Consider the following 20,923-nt stretch of genomic DNA (forward strand, 5'->3'; position numbering starts at 1 on the left):
GACAGTATGTGCTTTGCTCTGAAATGTTCTGCAGTCCGGAAAAATAATGGTTTAAGATTTCATAAGGGCAACACAGGGGTATACTAAAACGCAGAAGTACAGCCTAAAGCACTGTTAATGCGTTGGTGTGCCGAAAGTTTGACACTACCTGACGCGTACCTCTTTCACAGCTTGTTTCCGTACTCAGCTACCGCACTACCCAGCCATTACCCTCCTTCTGACCGCCTCTTCCAGTCAAGAGCTTGACCACTCTGAATGTGTCGGCTGGCATGGGTGTCAGGAGGGGCACCTAAACAAGACACACTACACGAGACCTCAACCTGTTATCAACAACAATGACCGTACACGTCGGCCCTGGATTTGGAGAGAGTCGCCACGAATGAACAGCAATAACAACCACATCAAAGGAGTGAATCAACAGGCGAAGTGGTGGCTAGCAAAATGTCACGGCTTGGCTTTTCCGTCTGTGTTGCGCATTTACTGTTGCCTTAGCATATCAGCATTTCACTTGTTAGGATTTATTTTACTCATCTTTTTTGTCACACACTGCTCTCCTCAAAAATAAACAGCTGGGTCTATCACAATCTAGGAATAACATATGTAACTACTGCTGCTGAAATCAAACGGCTTCACTCCATCAACCCCTTTTGAAGACCTGTAGCCCAAAGAGGAAACACAAATTAAGCTGATTTTCCATTCTGCTCGAGAAGGTTATGCTGATATTTGCTCAAGAAATATTAACGTGTACTCTCAAAACACATCACAACACAGGCTGTATAACTGCGAAACGCCAGACAAAAGCACGGAGACAGAAATATGCACTTTCTCAGCCCTTCTTTGACGAAGGGGTAATCACATCTTCACTTTGCTTTATTTTCGTGTCCTACAGAGAAGTCGTGACTGGCAAAACTCATGTTCCTAACAAGCTGACAGATGTCAATCCTGGAGCGAGATAAAAATCAGAACATCAGAAATAGTTTGGGCTCAAGTAATCATGGCTAAATTACATAACACGGTTCTCCTATTTTCAGCATCTTCAATTGAGAATTGAAATCCTCTTTGCAACTCAGAGGGTTTTCATATAATCTAAATGTTAACAGGGTCACTGTGTGAAGAGCTCTGCAGTGCATAAAATGAAACTATTGAATAGCTTTCACTTCTAAATTGTCATTTGGGACTCTTAGGAGCAATCTGCTGTTTAAATCAATACAAATGACCAAACTATTCCGCCTATCATTAATATACCTCATTCTCTTTATGTACTAGATCACCATCTTCAAATAGCACAGGCATCAATCCGCTAGAGAAAACAGCAATTAACAGGTGTAATTTTGGCATTAACGTAGTCCAAAATTACCTTGACCTCTTTGGGTTTCTCAGAAATAGGTACGCGAAATACTGTATAACAAGGAAGATTCCAGTTTCTGGAAAAATCAGGAGCCAAAAACTACTAAAGCAGTCAATAGCCTGGACTTTCCAAACACTTAAATACAACTGAATTAAGACTTAACCGAATGGCATAAAGCTCCCACTGACAGCAGACTTCTTGATTAGTAATGGCTGACCAGAGAAATGAGAGCTGTTCTGCTGCAGACTGTGAAACAGGGTCTTTTGTGTCGCCACTGAGTGAGAGAGATCATTTATCCTCAATTTAAAGGAATTTCAGTTCATTAACACTTCATTTCTAAATCTCTATGCCTGCAATTTTCAATGGCAATCATAAAGACAAAGTACCATTTCAGATAATTTCTCATTCTTTTCTATAGACCTACGAGATGGTCTGTGCACATCTCAGGGAATCCTAATAGATTTTTCCTTTGTCCCCGGCATCTCTTCTTTGAGGTTACGCCTGCAATCAAGCATAGCTAACAATGTTGTTTTGTCTTGGAATTTGTGCTTTGAGCAAATAAATACAATACAATTTCATACAATTTAATCTGCAAGAATTTGATGGCACTACTCTAGCACAGCACAAGGCAATAAAGAGCCACAGTAAACAAACAGAATATGCTGTCCTTGTGCAGCAACTACTGTTTCCTGAAGGTGACGTGCAAGTTCACAAATATAAAAAAGACTTCGTGAACAGAGCGCTTTCATAATAAACATTCGGGATGAAAATACTTATATACCATCTCGTATACCATTTCTGAAGCTACTCTTGTTCCACCTGCAAATCTGCTGACACAATAAACTATGGCACAGAATGTCTACATTAATATTCTGTTAAAGACAAGTAACTCAGTACACATACCAGATGTGGACAGTTCTCTTTGGAATAGATTATCATGGGAGTAAAATAATTGAATTTTTTAATTTGAATGTAGTAAAATATCAGCCGCATCAGCAAATATTACCGTTTTCATTAGAATTAACTTGAAAATAAGGCTCAAGACAAAACCCCGACTTGAAAAAGAGGACAGCACGGCGTGGGGTAAGGTAGCTGAGTGGCAGTGCACAGACTGCTCTTACACCAGCCATGCATGCAATGAGCACATGCAAGGTACTAAAGAGCAGTGGAGAAACGCAATACGGTCAGGTGAATCACCACTGCTCTTGAGCAGCAGACAAGCACACATGTGGTGCCAACCTGAAGACCTCTGCAGCCCTGACTGCTTGGCTCCAACAGCGAAGGGTTCCGGTGGTTCTGTAATGTTGCGGTGCAATTTCACATGCTCATGACTCATGGTCTGGGCACACTCATGCCCTTAGAAGACAAGGTCAATGCTCATCGCCGCTCAATGGTACCGAGTGATCGTACACCCCGTGCCCCTGCGGAGCACGTGTTTTTGGCCAAGCATTTGAAGAGCTTGACACTGATGTTCAGTCTTCAGATCTGAACCTAACTGGGCATTTCTGGGATATTCTGGAATGATGCCTGAGACACGTTCATCACCCAGGTGTGCGCTGACTGACTCTCTGGTGGCAGAAGGGAGTTGGATTCTGCCTGCAGACGTGGAGCTGCTCATGGACGCCTTGCCACAACACTTCAGGCCCTGCTGGCAGGACGCCATGGCCCATCTCCCTGTCACATTGCTGTTTCCATTTCCCCGTCTACTATCTATACATACAGTATGTGAGACATCTATTCTAAAGAACAATGATTTTAACAATACGTATGCACCAGTTAGCTTTACATCCCACTGAGAGGTTTACAACTTATGACTTTCCAATATTAACAAAAACACCCCGGGCTGAGCAATGAATACATGTCGCTTAGTCTGACAGAAATAAAGTAGAGCATAAATGATAGAAAGCATAATAAATTATAAGCCATTTAACAGCCGAACATGTCTCTTTCTAAGTAAAAACCTGGTGCCATCTTGCCAGACAGCTAATCTTTTTTATCCCTAATGCTCATTAAGCCACAATCAGGTTATGAAATTTAGCCATATTTACAGGCACTTCTAAATCCATATACTTCTGTTTAAAGGGAAAAAAAAGATAATTGCTCACCCATGAGAGACCATAAGGTCGGTCACAACCTAACGACACTGAGCTCCTGGTGTCAAGTGAATTCCAAGCAAGACAGTTATTAGTAATTCTGTGTGAGACAGTTGTGGCTTAATAAAGCTTTATATTTGTGCTACTGTACCTGGTGTGTTTACAGTTGCATGTTCATATGTGCAGGGGACAGAGTGCCAGGATATGCAGCTTTCTAACCTGCGAGTGTACCACAGCTTCAAACGGGAAAGCAGATCCTCGGAGCTGGCAGGCAGAGAAGCGGTATTGATTTATAATGGCTTCCAAGTAGGCGTTTACTCATTTCTTAAGCCTTTAATTGCGTCCCTGGTGGAAGCTGTGGGAACCATTACACTACGTTCTTAATGTCCAGGCAATCGAAGCAGATTTAACAGACATCTACTGCTGAAATGAATACATGCTTAGTGAAATGTTTTCTGTAGGAGGTGCACTGACATTTTTAATTAACAGACTTGTCACAGGTAAATTAGAGAGAGATCACTGTATTGACCATATACAATTTCTTGTATTAGGAATTAATCTTTTTGCATACCCCAGCTAACTCTCCGTAAGACCCACAGACAGGGAGAGAGAAGCTTAGGGTCAGAGAGCAGGGTCAGCCATTTATACGGCGCCCCTGGGGCAGTTGGTGTTAAGGGCCTTGCTCAACGATGCTGATTAACTTTTGTCATCCACAGGGGGTCTGCTGAAGAATTCAGAGGCTGGCAGTGTTTAGTGTTTAAAGTTGGCACTTTAAATATCACTCGTCTTTCCAGTTCATCCTACAGAGGTTCAAGAGGGCTCAGGTATGGCAAGCAGGGAGATCTATGGCATCTATGTAGCACTAGGATGTTGTCACATCAAAATACGCCTGCAGAGCAGACTCCAGAACCTGTCAAGCCCTGATTGATGCATTGCCATGCAGTCAGGTTTCTACCAATAAGTAAAAGTGCAGCTCTGTAGTGATTAGAAACTCCAGTCCAAACTATTTCACATAGACCTCTGCATAAATCTCATGGTCTCCTGGGTCAATCTGTAATGGCGTGTATTCGCTGACTTACTCCTGCCTCTAACGTCATGAAGGGCACAGTAGTTTCATTAGTGGATTTCTGACCAGTCATAATCCATCCAGTTAAATTACTTCATCATCTCTGCCCAGTCAACTCTCTCACTGAACAGGCTATTAAAGAGTGCTGTAACTGTAGCCATAACTACCATTTGAGTGATCTAGTTTTGCATTTACACCATTTACAGTCAAACATTTAATCAGTATCAAAAGTACATACACTTTATTCTTTCTAAAGACACTATCAAAACAGTGGGATGTTTCTTTTGATGCTGAACATATTTTCTTCAGAACTACCCACAGATTATCATACTGAAGTATCTTTAACAGCTTTTCCCTTACACTCTTCAGATTATCATGAAGGATTACATCAGTTCAAAACTGGGGGGGTAAATTCCATTGATTACTGATGCAAACGGCTGACACAGCTGCATGGGTGTTAGTGGTGCTGCCTCACAGCTCCTGGTTTCTGGGTTTGTTGAGCTTGCATGTTCTTCCTCAAGCTGACGTGTGTTTTTGTCTGACTCTTCTCCCCTCCCAAAGACGCGCTGGGCAGGCCTGAATGGCTGTTCTAAACAGTCCTGTCTCTGCGGCCCTGATATCCACCCTTTGGCGGTTTTCTGCAGAAAAGCATGATCTAGTTAAATGCCAAGATTCCCAAAAGTCCTAACGACATTGTGGTTAAGAGGCAGAGCTGGGGGAAGTTCGTAGAATCTCTTGGCTCTGTCGCAGACACAGCTCTCTCTGTACTCTGCTTCATAAACTCGTCAAAGATCGCTAAACACCACGCATTCGCTCAATCTACAAAAATCACACTCACACCAGCGAAGAAGGGTGAGCTCCTTTAGAACTGTTGAGAAGCACACATTTACTCGGCCCTCAAGCCAAGAAACGCCTACATACACATGGAACTGAAGGCCTGTGCAGACCACACAGATGTCTCCCGCAGCTCCTGGAGAAGGGCACCTGACTGTGGTGCTCAGCTTAGAAACCACTGGGCTGCCTCAAGCTGAACAAACATGAGGGGAGAAGAAAGAGCTATTTGTTCTTATTTTTACACTGTACAAATAGCTGTGCTTTGCAAGAAGGTCCGCTAAATATATTTTCCTGTGATATTTGGAAAAAATCTGGAATTTATTTTTAGCTTTTGCAAGGAGACTTAAAAAATCACACATTTGTTAGCTTACATTCCATTTTCAAAATGCACATTAAGTGTGCAGCTTAAGTCAAAAAAATGATAACTGGCACCTATATCACCCTGCAGCTCACAACTGGCAGCCCCCTAAAGCTCAGCAGGTGTGAGCCTAGCCAGTACCTGGATGGGAGACTCCTGGGAAAAATTAAGGTTGCTGCTGGAGTGTCCTTGAAGACACTGATAGGGACTGAAGAGGCACACCGAGCTGTCACGTCTGACAGCTATGAACATGGACATTTTAAGGAGAAAAGTTGTGAAATGCTAGCAAAACACACCCTCTCCACATTTTCCTTTGAGAATTTCATTTTTTCATTAAAACCTCAATTTCCATCACTGATTTATGCACATTATTTTCTTTACAAAGCCCAAACTGCAATGCACTTAGTATCACCCTGCAAAACTATAGTATACACGATATTACTGTTAAGTTAGCTTTACTATTATACAATGACACCTTACCAGCGAGGTGTGTAGTTAATCTGTGAATCTCAGAAACACTGAAGACAAGCACGGCTCCTGACAGGATTACAGTACAGCTACCGCACAGAACCCTGATACCTTGTCAACAGTGCTGTCGTTTGGCACCGTCTCTATTCTGTCAGGATACAGAAGGCATCTGCTGTCTAGCCGACCACAGGGCTTCTGAACACACTGAAAGCTAGGAGGAGAACTGACAAGCTATCACACACAAGGCACTGTAGTTACCCCTGCCTGCAGCAGCCATAAGCAAGGGCTTAGTAATGTAAGCCGTACATAAGATAAGATCACTTTATTGGCCATATACAATTTCTTGTATTAGGAATTTGTCTTTTCGCATACCCCAGCTTGCTCTCCATGAGGCACACAGACAGGGAGAGAGAAGTTTGGGGTCAGAGCACAGGGTCAGCCATTTATACGGCACCCCTGGAGCAGTTGGGGTGAAGGGCCTTGCTCAGGGGCCCAACGGAGTAGAATTCCTCTGCCGGCGGTGGGTTACGAACAGGCGCAGATCCTTAGCTACAGAGCCACCGGTTTTTCTCTAAATAATGTTGGGGTTTATTTATGATTAACTACATGAAAACGGTGAAACGTACAGTGGCTTACCACGGGTTATTAGGTGTCATTTTAACACCGCCCCACCTAAAGCACAACTTGCTCTTCTAACTTCTAAGTGTGCTGCAGGTACCACAGCCCCACCACAAACCACACCGACCTGCCATGTCAAATACTGGCACACTGCACCTCTGGGGAGAGACCAGCAAACCTTAATATTACAGCACGCGTTTACTGAGCATCAAAGGAACTTCCCATTATTGATGTTTCTGGGAAAACAAAGTATGTAGATTTTGGGTTAAGACCATATGTTTTAGCCCCATTTGTATTAATCAATGATATATGACTGACATACTCAAGTGACCGCTGTGTAAAGCACTAAATCGCCTAGAGACCCGATTAAAACATAGGTGATCAGTGAAGTTATCCTTTTGAACGTTAAACATGGTTAACATTTAATCAGGAAAAACACAGAAAAGAACTCATTTAGGAACAACATGCTGTATTTACACAATGATTTGCTGGAGACTTGAGCAAGTCATTTACCATCACTGGCCATCTGACCACAAATCAAAGCCAACAACTTTGAGCCTCACAGGACACTACAGTCTAACCCAGTCCGTCAATGACAGGCCACAATCTGGAAGACCACACGGCATCACACTTTGTCCAAGTTCTAGAGTCTGGAATGTGTGCAGGATCGAGGCTAGTCATTGAGAAAGAGAAGCACAATTAGCAGAGCAGCAGGAGTTGAAAGCTAAGTTATGAAAATGTTTCGTCAGTGTGTATATATGCACACACAAGCAATTTCTAAACTTAGACAGTCATGGAGACATGGAGAATGAAATGCAAAGGAGATAAGGCGTGACAGGCACGATAATGAACGTGATGTACCCCGTGACATAACACAAAAAAATAGAAACAAAATGCCCTCTTTAGAAGAAAAAAAAATTACAGGTAAAACAGAATAGATGGATTAAAGAAGCTTAGGTGGCTTATAAATAGAAAATTTCTTTTGGGGGAAAACAGATGTCTGGAAACACCTGAAAGGTCTAATAGGACTCTCTAGCTGTTTGTTGAGGAGAGAAGGAGTGTTGTGAACTACAGATGCTGGCAGAAAGCACCCCTACTTACAGACTGCTGATGTTCAAGGAGTTTTCGGGAGAGCTAAGACAAACACAGCCTCTGGCCCAGATAATACTGATAATCAGAGAACTAACAGAATAACCCTGTGAACACTTGGTGAAAGTTTTAATAGATGACTTTGAGAGCGATCCACTCCATCACCTCTGGAGCAGCCCATTCCAAGTGACTTCTCTCTTCATTTGTTATCTTCCATTTATTTACAGAAAACCATCCAATTACCCCTAATGATTTTCCTCCAGTAGCTTTAACATCTATTATGATGAAATGTTTAGAGCGGCCGGCTCTTCACCAGCTCCAGACTCAGAGATCTGTTGCCCCCTCACCCTCGTCAGCTTGCATATAGGAAAAACATCAGCAGTGCAGCTGATGCAGTTCTTTCATTACTGGAGAAATTGTATTCTCATTCATAAAAGTCAAGTCGTGTGCTAGGCTACATCTGTAAACCTTCCCAGTGCCTTTAAATACAGCCTCACAGAAGGGGCTGAAAACTGATTTACTTCTTTCTGTATTCAGCAAAACTCGATTCAGTGGGTCATGCCCATTTAGTCAAATACACCCCAATCTGTCGGCTAAAAGGCATCATCTAAGGCTGAAGTCAGCTCCCCAAGAGCTCCTCACAGGTCAGCCATTCCCTGAGTTCTGCTGACTCGCTAAACACTGGTCCGCAGAAATACTAGTCCTGACGGTCTTATCGTAAAACACTCTGATGACACAGCTATTGTAGACACATTAAACACCGGGAGTCCATCTCAAAGGCCAGCAGATAGGCTTGCATTGTAGTGAAGGGATGGTTTCTTCAGATTTAGATGAGCAGTTTGGCAACTGATTTTGTGTGAGTAAAACATGGTTGACCTAGTTATTTGTGGTTAGAGGGCTGAAAGAGTTGGCAAAATATAAATCTATTATAGTGCCCTGGCATTCACAACAGTATTTTATTCCTGTCTTGGCGGTCTCAATGTTAGGAAGAAAAATACGCTGAACAAAAACCGTGAATCAAAGTAGCAACATTATGGGACTTAAAGTAAGCAGGAAAGTCTAAAAGCTTTTTTACCTTAATGAAGAAGGGAAGGCAGATTTGCTTCTGAGGAATTAATTCCTTAATTGATCAGTGCAGTTCACTTCCCTCATGATGTGAATGTCAATCTCTGCCTCTGAAATTCAAGACTTGTCTGCTGTTTGGTCCCTGTGTCTAGAAGACAGCTGAATGTTTAATGTTTCTTTAAGCTTGAAATGGATGTCTATGAAGCCGTGTTACGACTGCAGCTCCTCAAGTGGAAAGACCTGTGATTTGACTGTACGGTGCCGGGTGCCAACCTGCAGGATTGCAGGGCAGAACCTCAGTGTCTTTTTGTCCCTGATGCTCACAACAGAGGACAAATGTCAAATGTCCCCCTTGTGGACTTTGTTGAGCTAACACTGCTTTCAGAATGGTGCTCGAGGAACAGCAGGGCTCAAAGATATCCTGCTGCAAGCCTCAAAACAGTAATCAAAGCACGTGATCAATTCAGCAATCAGCCGGCTCGGACTGATACTATGGGTCTAATCACTTTGATAAACAGTCAACAAATGAAGGTCATTTTGAACAATTAAGCAAGATTTCTTAACAGACGTTTGTGCTGTTACAGCTACTACACTGCTGGATCTCTGGGTCCCAGGCACTGCCTCACTCTGTCAGTGATACAGCCATGTTGTGTGTCCACTTTATGAAGAACTGTGCAGAATCACTGCCTGGAAGACCCAGCGGGTTTCAGGCACACCTGCTGTCATACCTGGAATCTACATGAACACATGCAATGGCTCAGCCTGGGGATTTCGGGGGAGGTGCAAATCTGTATCTGTGCTGCACAAGGACAGTGCTTTCAACTTCCAGCAACGAGGCAAAATATTTTAGCAGTAAATGTCGTGTTCCAAGTGGTTTTAAGAGCTTTTTTGGCACTGACACAATCTCCTGTTTTTTTTCTGTATATGCCTACATATGGGATTAACTTAATTCCCATCCAATTTATTGCCTTATTTTATACTGCATATAGGGTCTGATGTTTTTCATTCCTGACAGTTTCCTATTTAAGTTCATTATATCCAACCTGCACAACCATGTAAACTAAATTTCATATCCCAATGAAAAATACCCCAATAAAAGAAATACTCAAATCTATAGGACTTTGCTATACCACATAGATATCATGACATTCTAGACTTTACTGCAAAACAGCTATATCCACTAAATTAATTTTTTACATTGTGTACATTAATTATACATTGTGAGCACACAGGGCATACAGCAGTATCTAACTGTAGCCTGGGGTGAACCGAATGTTTGCTTCAAACAAAGATGAATGTATATAATATATATAATCAGTAAAGGCAGCCTACGCATGCAAATGCTCTTAAAAAATCGGTCCATCAAAAACATCTTTCTATTTTACAGAACACCCTGTTTTACTGGGCTTTACTATACTCCATTTATGGAATTTCATGAAAGTTCACTCCAGGCAACTGAGAAAGTCATTCTTTTTAAATACTTGAGAGTTTCCTAGAAAACTAGAAATGGACTCTTGTCCTCTGAAAGGCCACCTCTCTTGCACCACAGAGATTCAGACACACGCTTCAGGACAGAAACATAGGAAACAACTCGCAAAACTACAGTCCAAATAAAAAGGGAACCTCTATCAAGAGCAATTTCAAAACAGACATTTGTAACTGTCCTCTTACTGCACGAGGTTTGCCCAATCACTGGGTGTTTGCTCATGGAATTCGCAAAAGAAAAACCCCACTTAACCCAAAATAAAAACAGTGTTGTGGCTAAACTGGCTGCTCAGGGGAGCCCCCTGCCTGTTGGTTTCCTTGTTTTCTTTCCAGTGCGACTCTGTGTTTTCTTACAGTCGGTCTGAGCCTGAATCAATACTGAAACCGCTGACTGCACAGCTCGGCAGGGTGGAGCTGCCTGAAATAATACCTGCTGATCCCCCGGGCTCTGTAGACCCACGGACTCTCTCAACTGCTGGTTATTTCACATGTGCCACCAGGCCGTGGCCTGGCCAACACAAACAGCAGACAGCATCAAGAAATTGCACGCAACAACTAGAGATTAAGCATCTACAGTTTACATTTTTCAACCCGCAACTAAAACACGATTCGCACAGTACTAGTGAGACACAGTAAATTGCACAGGGTGGGTAAATATAGCTCAAGGTCACTCTCCTAGATAAAAATGTTCTACTGTCTGCAGATTGTTTTGACCCACTTTTACGGGCTCTTTTTGTCCAAAATAATATTCATTAAACAGAATATGTGAATTGTGGGTTTTCTGTACTTGGCTCTGTAGTGCCAATGGGTTTTCAGTTTTCAAATAACACAAAACAAATTTGCTGAGGGTGCAGTTCAGGGTCTTAAAGCTTTTAACAGAATTTTCTACTGTTTTTTCCTGCAACAAACATCCTGTACAGAACAGTTCAACAGCAAAACTCAGGCTGATTGGCCCGGGCTGAATTCTGTGACTTATTTTTATTAAAACCTTAGTCAAGAACATCCTATAGGGTGTAAAGCTTTGGAATTCATCTCTTATATGTATCATATAACTTAAAAGCACACTTTCAAGTTTAGAAAAGACCTTATGTGTACATTTGGGAAAAGATCCCTCATAAACTTCTTGTTTAACATAAATCAATATTTATTCTTACAACAGACATGGGAGCATATTTGCTAAAGCAGATCACATATGAAATCCCACCCAGCAACCAATACATTCTCATTCTTCAGAATTATTACTTGCTAAATGGAAAAAGTACTTTTTTTTTAAAAAAAAGTCTTAATTCTGAAAAGGATCACTGTTTTTTCTACCCGTTTTCTAACCATGTCATCCAACTCAGGGTCGCAGGGGAGCTGGAGCCTCTCCCAGCAGGCAATGGGCACAAGGCAGGATACACCCTGGAAGGGACACCAGTCCATCGCAGGACACACACAGATATAAACACACACACACACTCACACCAGGGCCAGTTCTCCCAGAAGCATGTCTTTGGACCGTGGGAGGAAACCGGAGCACCTGGAGGTAACCCACACAAACACTGTGAGAACATGCAAACTCCACGCAGAATACATTCAAGTTCCCCAGATCCAGAACTGAACCCAGGCCCCCAGCACTGCAAGGCAACAATGCTAACCACTGTGTCACCCTACTGCCCCAGAATTGTTTTATTCTTCTGTAATCCGTTTGCAGTCAACCGAAAAGAACTCATTCACAGAACACCTAAGGGCTTCATTTTCACAGCAGTCCAGTTTGATTTAGCTGGGAATTTTTGTCTAGAGAAATCACAACAAAAGCCAACATCCTCAACTAAGGCAACAACAAAACGGCCTGCACACACCACCAGTCCCCTGCTGAATTGAAAAAACTGTACCAAACAAGACACTCCACTGTCTGATCTCACTGCTCCTTTTTACCATTACTCTCAGACACACCTGCCAGCAAACCTTTGTGTTCACACATGTGCCCCTGAGACAGTGTCACGCTTTGTCAAAGGCAGACACAGGCTGAGTAATAACTCCAGTACTTAGCCCATGTGCATCTGGCAGGTGCCCAAGGTCTGTACCCCTTTTCTGTCCCAAAAATTACATATAGAGCAGAAAACAAAACCATCACATCCCTTTTCTGACTTGCATTCCTGAGAAAAGACGATGAAGACTAAGCTTCAGAAATCAAACAAGGTGACAAGTGAGAGAAGGTCCTTTGGACCATCTAGCTCTTTAGGTAGTTAATTGATCCAAGGATCTCACCCAGCTGTTCTTAGAAGAAACCAGGTGGTATTGGCTTCAGCAATACAGCGGCTAGCTTGTTTCACACTGGGTAAGGAAGTGCCCACTTCACTTAGTTAAAACTTCATGGCAACATAGTTTTTTGTGCATGAGCTGCATTTGATAGAAGATGTCTGTTCCTATTGATGCTGGAGAAATTTTTGTGTTGCTTTCTCCTAAGTTGTCTGCTCATCCAATCCCAAACCTTGATATGCAGCACTTATGTTAGAAGATCATTAAGTCTTCACATGAAGCCAAACAAAACTATTTTTATCACATTTACAGATTGATGCACATGCTCTGCTTGACATTCATAGGGGAATAAAAGATCCAAAAGCCTTCAAAGTCAGAGTTGAGAGCTGGGCTCCCATGTAACCCGTGCTACACATAAACATTAGTAGTTTGCACCCTGTGGGGAGCAGTTTGGTTAAACTAAAATCCCTTAATAATAAAATACACTATTAAGGCTCACTCTAGGTGCTCATTAAACTGCACAGCAGCGAAACTTGTACAGAAAGTAGGCACTTCATTAACTGTGAATGCTGGACATTTTAATTGCAGCTTTGTGAGAACAAATCTGAAATGTCTTCCAGTCACCTGCTCAGAAAAGCAGGTTCCACCATTAAATTTAAACATCTTTCTTTAGAAAGACACCCTGAGGACTCTTCAATTGGATGTATAGGTGATCATGCAGTGCAAACGCATTAAAGATTTCTGTCAGCAAAAAGAAAAATCTAACTTAAAAATACAAACACAAAAAATGGACAATACTGCAGGACAAGTTTCCACTAATGTTGATAGCTTTCACTGATAAATTAAATTAAACTAGATAAATGATTAATATTTTTATTGAATAGGAACATTTAGATCACAGCTGCAATAAAAATTACTCCCTAATTAATGTGTTGTGGATTTTTAATTTTTCACACTAAGATCTGCAGCTGTGCTTTTGTAAAAATAGTAAGGCCTTTGAGCAACAACTGCACCTTCTGTTTCCCTTCTATTGCTCCATACTTCAGCGGTTTTCAGCATCTCATGCTTTCAAAACGGAGAGCCAGGTTAAACCAATAAGCATTGATGAAAACAGGACAAACAATTAAGACTAGCCACTGCAGTATGTTAGCCGTTAAGGGAACCTTCATGAGATGCATTTCCTAGTCTTTTTCTCAAAGATGAAAGGCAATAATTTGGCAGGAAATTGTTTTGCAATATTTATTATATATACTTCTAATAAATGCATAAATTGCTACCTTGCAGACAATAGAATTTTTAAAAGACTTAGTGCAGATAATTTAGTATTGCTGAGACAGGCTCCACCTGAACTAGATAAAGTGGTTAGAGAATAGATGGATGGGTAGATGAATTCAGTATTTATTTCAATGTTTATCCTTATTTTTCAATACCTTTGTCACTCACTGTTACCAACAACAGGGGATTCACTACGCTTTTGGTCCTGACGGTGCTCTAAGTGTTAATTTCCTCTCACCCACACTTCTTCGGGAATTTTGCATTGAAATGTGCACTTTTATCTCTGTTCACAAGCGCGTGTCCAACTCTTACAAAACAAGTCCGTTTGAGAAGACATTTCGAAAAAAAGCAAACCACGCAGGTACAATCTGCACGTCTTACCCACCTACGGCCATGTAAAGACATGTAGCAGTTAGAACTTTTGCTAGTGGCTGCTAATGTCACTTTAGAAAATAACCTTGGACTGTAAAAACAAAGAACCGAGTTGACGCTTTGAAAGCTTGTATTTTCTGTCATAATTATATCCCTTCAGTTTCCACTTTTCTATCAGGCCTGTTCAACTTGTTTTCCTCATGATCACTAAATCATCGGTTTTTACTTTTAAAACACAAATAGTACAACCGTCCAATCCAAATGAGATACGATCTGCCAAAGAAAAATAAGAACACAGGAAAGGTGTTCCCCTAACCTAAGACTCAGTATTCCATTAAATATTAAACTTGTCACATGGCAAGCATTCTAAAAACGCATACTTGCGAAACACCTCATTTGCAATGAAACACTTTCTCTCAGATATTTTTTTTTGTTCGGGTCTCAACAGACATTAAGTTGCAAGTTTGCAATGTAGTGTTGAAAGTCCCTGCCACAGTACAGCTGGGGCTCCATCAACAGGCCCTGCATCCTTTCTGCTCTGGAGTCCAGACCGTTTACCATAGTCAGCTAAAGTTCTGGCCAGCACAGAATTTCCCCTTTTGAAAGCAACAGCACAATGCAGTCAGTCAAACACTATTTAATGTAGGAACTTGAGGCTTGATATGATATTTGCTTTCTAAAGACAAAGCCATTGAAATCCTCGTTAGCATTGTCTTATAGCAAAGACAATGGATCTGCAGTGTCAGCATATTAAAAGGTTCGCTCTGGAAAGAGAGCTGCAGGAAGCTGCAAAACAGTACAACAAAACTAATGGGTGTATACGCACTCTCCCAGATTTCCTTCATTGTATGCTAACAACAATCACCACTAGGTAATTAATAGGGATTCAACTATATTTATATTTTGCAAATAATCCCCTTTAACGTGTTTAAACAGGCAAGCATAAAAAACAGGAGCCAGTTAAAGCTTGGTGACTACAGGATGAGATTATCATTTTTAATTCCAATCAACCTTAACAAGACGTTGCCCATGCATGTTTAACCTGGCCCTCTTTGTTGGCTATACGCATTTTAGATTTTTCAGAAAGACAACTTATAATTGAATTCATATTCACAAAAATGATTTGTCAGCTTCATGCCAGAGTATGTGGATCATCTTATACACAGTAAAGCCAGTTGCGTCCAGAAAATGGCTAAAAATCTAACTAATTCACTCCAGAAATATTTTTATCACTGACTAGTACTGGAAAACACAAATTACTGAGAATATCAAGGAAAAGCAAGGTTCACTGCTGTTTAAGTAAGGGCTTTCATCTAAAAGCATGTTAATGGAGATTATTCAGAAAATGCACACATCTGAACATCCACTTACTGTACTTGTTGAAGTGACAGTTTGTGCTTTCCTATCAAGAATTAAAGAATACATTTGATTTCCCATATGAGTAAACAGAAAACAGAGAACATATCTATAATTTATCAGTGTGTAATACCTATAAAAAGCACCTGATAATTAGAATATTGCCTTAAATTTTCTTACACTTTAAATTTAGGATAAATAAGTAATACATAGTCTTGAACGGAAAGCATGGACAGTAACAGTGTGTAATGTGGAAAATTAAAGCAGTGTTCCCTTGGTTCATACTTAATGAACGTTCATCCTGTCAGGTGGCTTATGTGTCTTCCTCTTTAGGACTCCTTAAAGCCTCATTCAAAGTCCGCACACCAGAAAAATAAAAAAGCTGTCTTAACAAAAGAGGAAAGTTGTATAAAAATTCATTAGGTTCCTTTTAAAACTGAGAAACCCACCTGATAGTCTAGATCTAGAAAAGTCAGACACCAGAGCTTGCCACACAATCGCTGGTGTGTGATGATGGTGAGGGAAACGCGGAGGAAGAAAAAACTGGATCTCAGTCTTGCCCAGGTGTGCACAGTCCACTCCTGTCCTGCTCTGTCCTGGGCCAGGATAGCCACAGTGTCCAACCCCCCTCCTTCAGCCAACATTTGTAAACACATGGAAGGAATCATTTTGAGCAGTCAGGTCTTTCTTCTAGTAAGTGCTTCAGTGGTTTTCTGGAGTGAAAGCTTTGACTATCCCCCAAACTACCCATGAACACCAAACCCCACACGTGCTGGCCATTTCCTCTGAGCACAAGAGCAAATAACAACAACAACAACAACAACTCTCAAACAAAGCCAGCATTCGCGTCTGAAACGGAAGGACCCTGAACACATGGAGGAGAATCTGGATTCTTTACCACATGAAAGACCCCACAGAAACCGAGCAAAACCCCACATTTTCTTTCAACTCTCAGGTGCCTGATGAAACCTTTTGTTTGGGTATCTTTGAAGCCAGCTCAGTCATCCTGTATAACCCTGTTGCAGACTCCCCAGGAGTTTTAGTTACTGGCATCAGATTGTCTTCTGGCATTCAATTCTAATGTCATGATCCGTTAGCTAGGTGCACTAACGTGATCAAGAAAATAGAAAGAAAAAAGGAGACACAATGGATAACAACATAAAAATCCTTCTCTCTTCATGACCACATCATTAGAGTAACCTTGCACTGTGTCGCTTTATGTTTTTGATCTTCAAAGTCTGTAAAATTACAAAAGATCCTTCTTCTGTCCTATGAGTAACTCTTTGGTCTAAAGTAGGGCTTTGCAACCGAAATCCTAGACTGACACAATGGCTTCCACTGTATTTCAGATTAGCTCTGAGTTGCATTTTTTAATAAGTGCAAAGTAGTATATTTTACAAGTATTTAGTCACCAACTAATCATTGCTTTAAAACGGCAGATCTGCAGTTCTCCAAGCACCAGAGCTGGTGTCAAACCTGCTTGTTAGAGACGTCATTGCAGACTCAAGCCAGCCATTCATCTCTATCTGGCCCACTTATCAGAACTGCTTCGCACAGATGCGATGCCAACTGAAACAAATTAGCCTCAGTAAAGCTACCGGCCCGGCGATGTGAAGGCCGGCGCTAAAATCTTATCTCGTGTATCAGCTCCCACTGAGGAGATCGACCATTACAGACTCCCAGTGCCAATGAGAGAGAGAAAAGGGCTAAACAAAATACTGCGCTTAAAAGCTGCACTCACAAGATGATTTGCAGGCAGGTGAGAACTGTGGCTCGATGAAATGTGAGCGACAGACCACTCCACACTTCACACTAATGCTCAGCGGGATTTGCATGAATGCAGTCCTCCTGGAACATGTAAAGCTGTCAGCCAATAGACTGTATCACATGTATCACATGTATCATAATGCCAGCAGCCATGTCACCCTGCAACTCACAACTAGCAGCCCACTGAAGCTCAGCAAGTATGGGCCTGGCCAGTACCTGGATGGGAGACCTCGTGGGGAAAAACTAAGGCTGCTACTGGAAGAAGTGTTAGTGGGGCCAGCAGGGGGCGCTCACCCTGTGGTCCATGTGGGTCCTAATGCCCCAGTACAGTGACAGGGACACTATACTGTAAACAGGTGCCGTCCTTCGCATGAGATGTAAAACCGAGGTCCTGACCCTCTGTGGTCATTAAAAATCCCAGGGCGTTTCTCAAAAAGAGTAGGGGTCACATCATCCAGGTGGGACTGCACACTGGTGGTGCTGGAGGGGAGTCCCCATTACCTGTAAAGCGCTTTGAGTGGAGTGTCCAGAAAAGCGCTATATAAGTGTAAGCAATTATTATTATCATTATTATTCTGCATTGTGTTGGTGGTATACGATTACAGCCTCCTGCTAAAAGGATTTTTCTTCTGTCAACTTACTGGATGGATGGATTCCACAATGAGCATGGACATGTACTCAGAATCTGTTCCAGGCAGAGGAATACACAGTAACTCGGTGTTGAATGCTCAGTAACTGTCACACTGGGGTTGAATGGCAGTTCTCTCCTGCAGACAGAATCTGCTGCCTCCAGTGTCTTCCGTGGGAACTGCAGCGGCACCCTCCAAAATATTCACAAAGCAACTTGAGAGAGCCGTGCTCTTTTTCCATTGTGGGGCACATGCTGGCAAAAACGGTTATTGTGCAGCTATTTACTTAGTAGCGCTGAATGCGTGTGCGGTTAGAAATACAACCATACTATCCTGAAGTTAAAGAGTACTGTGGCAGCATGACTCGAATCACATTAGAATGCGATTTAAATGCCTCTAGAGCAGTCTGCAAATTAAATTATGATGATGAAATGAGGAGGACAAACGTACAAACTTACTCCTGTCACTGTAACCACCTGTAATTAAGACTTACAACATCTAAAATATCGATACAGAAAATAACAATTCTGTCCCGTGAAATCAAACCCACTAACACAAACCCAGCTATACCTGGTGCTTGGTAACTACCAATAATTTGGGGATTTAAGTAACCTTTCTCTACATGAGAAGACATTTCTGATCGAAAGCAACCGCAAAATTAGTCCCACCCTCCCAGCAACAATTTTCCGAAGCTTCTGAGTCCGAATTAACCGTTTGTTAATTAAAGAAACGAGCACGGTCTTGCTCGCTCTCCCGCTGTTTATCTGGGTGACCAGGTTGAGCTCTGATAAACAGGCAACCCAAATCTAGAATCTTCTGAAGGGAAGAACTGTGCATAACCTCAAAAACATGACGGCGATTTTTAATATCCTGTTTACCGTCATCTTGTTTCACTCTGAACAAAATAATGACACACCGGTTCGGCGTTTCACACGCAACACCGAGAGAAGCCTTTGCGATGGTTGTCGGGGGGGGGTGTCTTCAGGGTTGAACTCAAATTAACCTTCACGAGTCCTCCTCATGCAAAAACGGTGAGAGTTTGCGCTTTAGTGTTTGGTACAGCAAATATATTTACAGATATTTAAGATACTTTTAAAAAAAAAAGAGAGATTTCATGCAATAAGATCCTACACCATTTTCCACGGCAATAAATAGACTGAGGTGACCAGTGTTTTCCCAGACAGCGTCAATCGCCGTGCTCTCACGACAATAACAAAGCCACGCTATCGGGCTGGGCTGGGCTGAGCCGAGCCACGGCTCCCTCTTTGTTACGGCAAACACACGGGAGGCCACTCGCTTCTTCCGAACCCAAATCGCCATCGGGAAACGACAGAGACTGGCCTAGAGACCAAGCAGACTGTTCCCAGAGCCACTAGCTCGGTCGCCCGTCTGTGGAGGAATGCGCCCGCCGGGGGGGGCGGGAGGAGGCGAGGGACCAAGCCGAGCTCTGGGCTCCGACACTGGGCTGCAGACACCCTACCAGCGCCGCCCGGCCGAAACCCGCAACCCCGCGGTTTGACAAAGCTCTCGTCATCAACGCTTGCAATTCTGTATCTTTACTGAGGAGCCAGACCCGTGGCGTTGCCAGGCTGGGAAACGTCTGTCCTCCAGAGGCAGGAGGGGGGAAAAAAAACACAACACTGTTACATGTGCGAACGGCGAAGGTAGCGATGAACACCTCGAAGTCTGTAGGGACAAGCTTCCCTGTGTGTTTACGCGCTGTGCAGGCGACCTGCCAAAATACACGGTCCTGTTTTGGCACAGCAGTTTATGCGCGAAATGGACGAAAATGCACAGCAGCCCGACCCGGGGAGAGTTACCTGGATCTCTGCAGCTCAAAGGCGGCAGTGCCGATCTGCCCAGCTTCCATGCAGCAGTAAGTCTGGGATGCCTGCCTGGAGAAGGGGGCAGGTAGGATTCCCTGAGTGAAAGTCTGCAGCCTGCCCCTCGCAGCCGGGGCCGGCAGTGCGGGATACGGGGAGCTGAAGACGGGCTGGCCGGCGTGCACCCCGCAGGCGAAGGCATCCCCTTCCGGATCCGCGCACACCTGGGACGGCAGCGAGCTCACCCCGAAGCCGGCCCGGGCATTGCACACCACCGCCGGGCTCGCCGCAGCGGCAGCGAGCGCCTGGCCCGGAGCCGCGGCGGCGCCCGCCGGATACATCGCCCTCTCCGCCGACACCAGGCTCTGTCTAGTCCGTGCCTCCAGCGCCCCGACCGAGCCCTCGCCCGGTTGATTGTCGCCGTCGTCGTCCTGCACCGGCCGGCCGTCCAGGGAGATGTTGTTGAGGAAGGAGAGAGCCGCCTGCCTCCGGCGGGGGTCTATGCGTTTCCGCGAGTGCTCGATGCCGGGGTGCCTGATCGGCAGGGCAGCCGCCATGGTCCGCACCAGCGCGAATCCGAGACGACGGGGAGGCTGGGCTGCGCTTGCCTCTTCAGCGGGAAGGCATGAGTATTTATACGCGCACAGTGGCAGAGAGCTAGCGCCGAGAAGCGCTCCCCGAGCAGCAGCTGGCAGGGCTTGTGCGTGCGTGCCCGTGCAGGGGGGGGCCGATCACGTGTGGGGTCGGTACTCACACATTGCACAGAAAAGCAACACTTCCCCAGCCAATAACCACCCTGAGCCGCCGGAGGAGGACGGGCCCCCGGTTTTCCTTCCATTTTTCAGCCACATGGCCCCTCAAGCATTACATAATATCGAGGGGGGTGGGCTCTGGCAAGGCGGCGAAAGTGTCTTAAGCAAAGTTATGTAACTTTTGCATGAATGTTGAGCCCAGATAGAGCCCTTCCGTCGGGCTTACAACGCGACGCACCGAGAATGCGGAGCCGTTCATGCTGTACAGGGGGGGGAAAAAAAAC

General features: G+C 43.6%; 1 protein-coding gene across 3 annotated transcripts in view; it reads right to left on the minus strand.

The window, feature by feature from the left end:
- The window catches only part of cables1 (Cdk5 and Abl enzyme substrate 1), a 51,449-nt gene extending 30,822 nt beyond the window's left edge, over positions 1-20,627 (minus strand). The window contains exon 1 of one of the 3 annotated variants that reach the window (XM_088918538.1): positions 19,885-20,627. In XM_088918538.1, coding sequence (XP_088774664.1) covers positions 19,885-20,444 — 560 coding nt within the window. In that variant the 5' untranslated portion in view covers positions 20,445-20,627. The remainder of the gene's footprint in view (positions 1-19,884) is intronic. The other 2 variants (XM_088918536.1, XM_088918537.1) reach the window with 2 other exon arrangements.
- Positions 20,628-20,923: the final 296 nt, after the last annotated feature.

This window comes from Atractosteus spatula, chromosome 6, assembly GCF_055471065.1.
Source record: "Atractosteus spatula isolate fAtrSpa1 chromosome 6, fAtrSpa1.hap1, whole genome shotgun sequence".
NCBI lineage: Eukaryota > Metazoa > Chordata > Actinopteri > Semionotiformes > Lepisosteidae > Atractosteus > Atractosteus spatula.